This window comes from Bison bison, unplaced genomic scaffold (genome assembly GCF_000754665.1).
Source record: "Bison bison bison isolate TAMUID 2011002044 unplaced genomic scaffold, Bison_UMD1.0 scf7180017864270, whole genome shotgun sequence".
Lineage (NCBI taxonomy): Eukaryota > Metazoa > Chordata > Mammalia > Artiodactyla > Bovidae > Bison > Bison bison.
The window spans coordinates 7898719-7903697 of NW_011494842.1; the positions used below are offsets into that span (position 1 = coordinate 7898719).

The following is a 4979-nucleotide window of genomic DNA, read 5'->3' on the forward strand; positions in this document are numbered from 1 at the left end:
TTTATTTTTTTGGGCTCCAAAATCACTGCAGATGGTGACTGCAGCCATGAAATTAAAAGACGCTAACTCCTTGGAAGGAAAGTTATGACCAACCTAGATAGCATATTGAAAAGCAGAGACATTACTTTGCCAACAAAGGTCCGTCTAGTCAAGGCTATGGTTTTTCCAGTGGTCATGTATGGATGTGAGAGTTGGACTGTGAAGAAGGCTGAGCGCCGAAGAATTGATGCTTTTGAACTGTGGTGTTGGAGAAGACTCTTGAGTCCCCTGGACTGCAAGGAGATCCAACCAGTCCATCCTAAAGGAGATCAGTCCTGGGTATTCACTGGAGGGACTGATGCTGAAGCTGAAACTCCAATACTTTGGCCACCTCATGCGAAGACCTGACTCATTGGAAAAGACCCTGATGCTGGGAGGGATGGGGGGCAGGAGGACAAGGGGACGACAGAGGATGAGATGGCTGGATGGCATTACCGACTCGATGCACATGAGTTCGAGTAAACTCCGGGAGTTGGTGATGGACAGGGAGGCCTGGTGTGCTGTGATTCATGGGGTTGCAAAGAGTCGGACATGACTGAGCGACTGAACTGAATTGAAATTCAAAAAATTTCCCTTTTAACCATTGTAATGCATACAGTTCAGCAGTGTTCATTTCACATAGTTGCACAACATTTCTAGAACTTTTTCATTTTGTAAAAATGAAAACTCTATGCCCACTGAACAGCTGCCCCTTGCCCCTGTGGAGGTATTCTTTTTTTTAAGGGATGTGTACAGACAACTGATACTTCACCTTGAGGATCGAGAGAGTTCCTCAAATATAATTAAATTATTAAAATTAAAATCTGTACCACGAACAGAAAAAAAATATCAATCGTAATCATAGTAGCCACCATTTATTTTATACATAATACTGTGTGGCATACTACTAATTGCTTCATGTGAAATTTAATCCCAATAAGTTATGCATGAGGAAAAATGCAGTCAAATCCCTTGCCCAAGGTCATTAACCAATGAAGCAAGGATTCGAAACAGGTATGTCCACTCCAGTGCTCAAACCCATACTTTTAACAGCAATGCTATCATGTCCCTGCACAAGGATCACTGATTCACATAGGTCAGCATATATGAACATCAAAAAAAAAGAACATCAAATCACAAGAGAAAACATTTTAACATGAATCAGCTTTTATAATACACAACATATTTGAACCTAAAAGGCATAGTATTCTTCCCCTATGGAAATAATACTCAGCATAAAAAAGTCTTTTGAAGGCTGGAACTATGTTTTACTTAAGTACTTACTGTACCTTACTCTTAAGTGAATTAGTGGTGCTTTACTTAACTGCCAGGTAATAGAATAAAAACAGGAACTTTTAACTTCTAATGAAAACCAAGTCCCCAAAGAAAATACACCTGCAGATCCGGAAGGTGGAGGAGCTCCAGAGCGCTGCCATTCTGTTGCTTCTGCAGCCAGCCTCCGGATGTATTGTTCATTCACTGACAACAGGATGTTTTCTGGTTTAATGTCAGTGTGGATGATACGGCACTTGGTGTGTAAATAATCCAGACCCTGTAACACCTGAATGGGAACAGAACAGTAGACTTACAAACACTGAATACAAGTCTTCCTGGAGAAGAAAAAAGCTACAATACAACACTGTGAAAAATAAAGATATAAAAATGATATGGTAGTTTCCTACAGAGAAGAAAGCTTTTTCTTTTTTTTAAAGAACTTCCCCAGAAAGATTAATTTTAAACTATAAACAAAGGAAAGAGTTTATTTGCAATGAAATGTTCTTTCAAGTTTTACAGAGTTAATTCTATTTGAAGATATTCTTTAAGTACATTATAGAGACTGAGAATAAATGGTTGACATGTCCTTTAACTACTGAAATGTAGGTGACGATGAAAGAGATTTAAGTATGTTTAAATTTAAATTTCCTTATTGAAGAACTGAGGTCTTGTGCTTCCCAGTTTGGCGCTCTGTCCAACAAAACACATTAGTTAAACAAACTGTTTGCCACTGAAGTATTACTACTTTCCTGATGATAAAACTCCTTTACTGTATATTGAAAGCTGTTTATGAGAAAATGCTCATGAATAATGTAAAGAGCGGGACGTAATTTGACAAAGTATTCTTTATCAATATACAATCCGTTTTTGCAACCAGAACTTCTAGATAAAGGTCCAAAATTCTAAAATCAGGCATTAAACACAGCTCTCCATCTAATAATTAATACGGAAGATGAACCTGGGGGAAATGGTTGTGCTAAAACATTTAAAAACAAACGCAATAAACCAATAAACCCTAGAGGCTGAATAAACAATTTCAGCAATTTAAGAAACTTAGTTTTAGAAGTAAAAATTCTATTGGAAATAGGAAACTCCAGACACTTTAAGAAACTAAAAAAATTACCACATGCAAACTATTATGTATAAAATAAATAAGCCACAAGGATATATTTTACAACACAGGGAATATAGCAAATATTTTATAACTATAAATGGAGTACAACCTTGAAAAAATAGAAAATAGTAGGATACATACTTGCTGAATAATTTTTTTGACACAAGGCAGAGGAAGCCCTTGATAATTGGACTTGATGATCCACTTGAGTAGATGATGCCCCAGAACTTCAAATACCATGCAGATATCTAGGAGTTTGTTAAGGAGGAAAACGGAGACAGAAGAAAAGGGCAAGACAAGCTGTGCTCCACCCCAAGGAAATTATTATTGTATTCTTTCAGTATAAAAAGTTATAGCGCTTTACCTGAAAAAAAATCTAGCTGTCAATATCATGAAATTTCAAAGGTTAATATTTTGTCACCAAAAATACCCAAAATATGGAAAACTTGGGGGGGGAGCTGGTTTATCAGTAAAACTATGCATCTAAACAGTGATTAAAATAAGAGTGAAATATGTACATAAAGCTAGTGAGAGCACTAGGCTTAAGGTGTTGATCAGCTTCTTCCCTAATGTCAGAACTAATGTCCAGGGTAACAACTCCAACTCTCCTAGTATCAGAGCAAGGAAAAATAAATTCTGCTTTAGCTACAGAAAACAATATACCAGAACAACCTAAAAAATGTAAATGTCAGCATTTTTAAAGAACAAGAAGCTGACTTGCTTTATCCTCTGCAGTGCACAAACCTGACCTTGGTGCCACCGCCACGTGTGCTGTGTGAGCACCCAGAATCCCACTGCATGACAGGAATACTCTGCGGACCTGTAGTGCTAGGGCCAGGGCACTGCGGGGATTTTAGTAGGAAGATGTTGTATTTTCGACAGAAGTTTCTATATAAGTTGGAAAGTCAAGACATTTGTATGTAATAATGATCCAGTGTTTTAAAATAGACTTCTATTTTAAATAAGATTCTCCACTAAAGGAAAACCTGGACTCCTTAAAAAGGCCCAATCCAGGGCCTTTTGGCAACCTGGAATACCTTGCTGTGCCTACAGTAAGGGAACACATCAAGAGAAAATAAAAACCAGCTTGAAGAAACCACGGGCCGAAGTTGAGAACATTTTGCAGAGTGAAGTTATGAATTTGCTTAAACTAAAAACAAAATGAATCCAAACAAGATACTAAAATAAGGGTGTGTTCAAAATGTCTTCTTTAGAGAAAAAGTCAATTAATAAATATATAAAGTATGACAGAAATAAAAGTTGCCATTTTACAATCACTACAGTAATAACTGAACTGTTTCAGGTAAGAATCAATGAATACTAAAACTATTGATAAAGTCTGCTGGGAGAAAGAATTCTCATGGAGTTACCCTATGACCCCACAGACTGCTTACTAATTATAAAAGGAAAAAGGTACTTTTAAACAGGGAAATCCAGAAGACTCTGCCTTAACCAAGTGATCAAACATATTATCACCAATGATAAACACAAATTCACATCATGTACCCTCTGATGTAATACAATGAGAAAGAGTGTAGTATCAGATCAGATCAGATCAGATCAGTTGCTCAGTCGTGTCCAACTCTTTGAGACCCCATGAATCGCAGCACACCAGGCCTCCCTGTCCATCACCAACTTCCGGAGTTCACTCAGACTCACGTCCATCGAGTCAGTGATGCCATCCAGCCATCTCATCCTCTGTCATCCCCTTCTTCTCCTGCCCCCAATCCCTCCCAGCATCAGAGTCTTTTCCAATGAGTCAACTCTTCGCATGAGGTGGCCAAAGTACTGGAGTTTCAGCTTTAGCATCTTTCCTTCCAAAGAAATCCCAGGGCTGATCTCCTTCAGAATGGACTGGTTGGATCTCCTTGCAGTCCAAGGGACTCTCAAGAGTCTTCTCCAACACCACAGTTTAAAAGCATCAATTCTTCGGCGCTCAGCCTTCTTCACAGTCCAACTCTCACAACCATACATGAACACAGGAAAAACCATAGCCTTGACTAGACGGACCTTTGTGGGCAAAGTAATGTCTCTGCTTTTGAATATGCTATCTAGGTTGGTTCTAACTTGCCTGCCAAGGAGTAAGCATCTTTTAATTTCATGGCTGCAGTCACCATCTGTAGTGATTTAGCCCAAAAAAATAAAGTCTGACACTGTTTCCACTGTTTCCCCATCTATTTCCCATGAAGTGATGGGACGGGATGCCATGATCTTAGTTTTCTGAATGTTGAGCTTTAAGCCAACTTTTTCACTCTCCACTTTCATCAAGAGGCTTTTGAGTTCCTCTTCACTTTCTGCCATAAGGGTGGTGTCATCTGCATATCTGAGGTTACTGATATTTCTCCCTGCAATCTTGATTCCAGCTTGTGCTTCTTCCAGCCCAGCATTTCTCATGATGTACTCTGCATATAAGTTAAATAAACAGGGTGACAACATACAGCCTTGACGTACTCCTTTTCCTATTTGGAACCAGTCTGTTGTTCCATGTCCAGTTCTAACTGTTGCTTCCTGACCTGCATACAGATTTCTCAAGAGGCAGGTCAGGTGATCTGGTATTCCCATCTCTTTCAGG

The 4979-nt window shown here is 38.7% G+C and overlaps 1 protein-coding gene across 2 annotated transcripts in view; it reads right to left on the reverse strand.

Moving 5' to 3' along the window:
- The window catches only part of SRPK1 (SRSF protein kinase 1), a 76361-nt gene that overhangs the window by 21066 nt on the left and 50316 nt on the right, over window positions 1-4979 (reverse strand). For both annotated transcript variants that reach the window (XM_010848649.1, XM_010848650.1), the window contains exons 7-8: window positions 2549-2655; window positions 1414-1579 (exon numbers count right to left, since the gene is read on the reverse strand). In XM_010848649.1, coding sequence (XP_010846951.1) covers window positions 1414-1579; window positions 2549-2655 — 273 coding nt within the window. The remainder of the gene's footprint in view (window positions 1-1413; window positions 1580-2548; window positions 2656-4979) is intronic.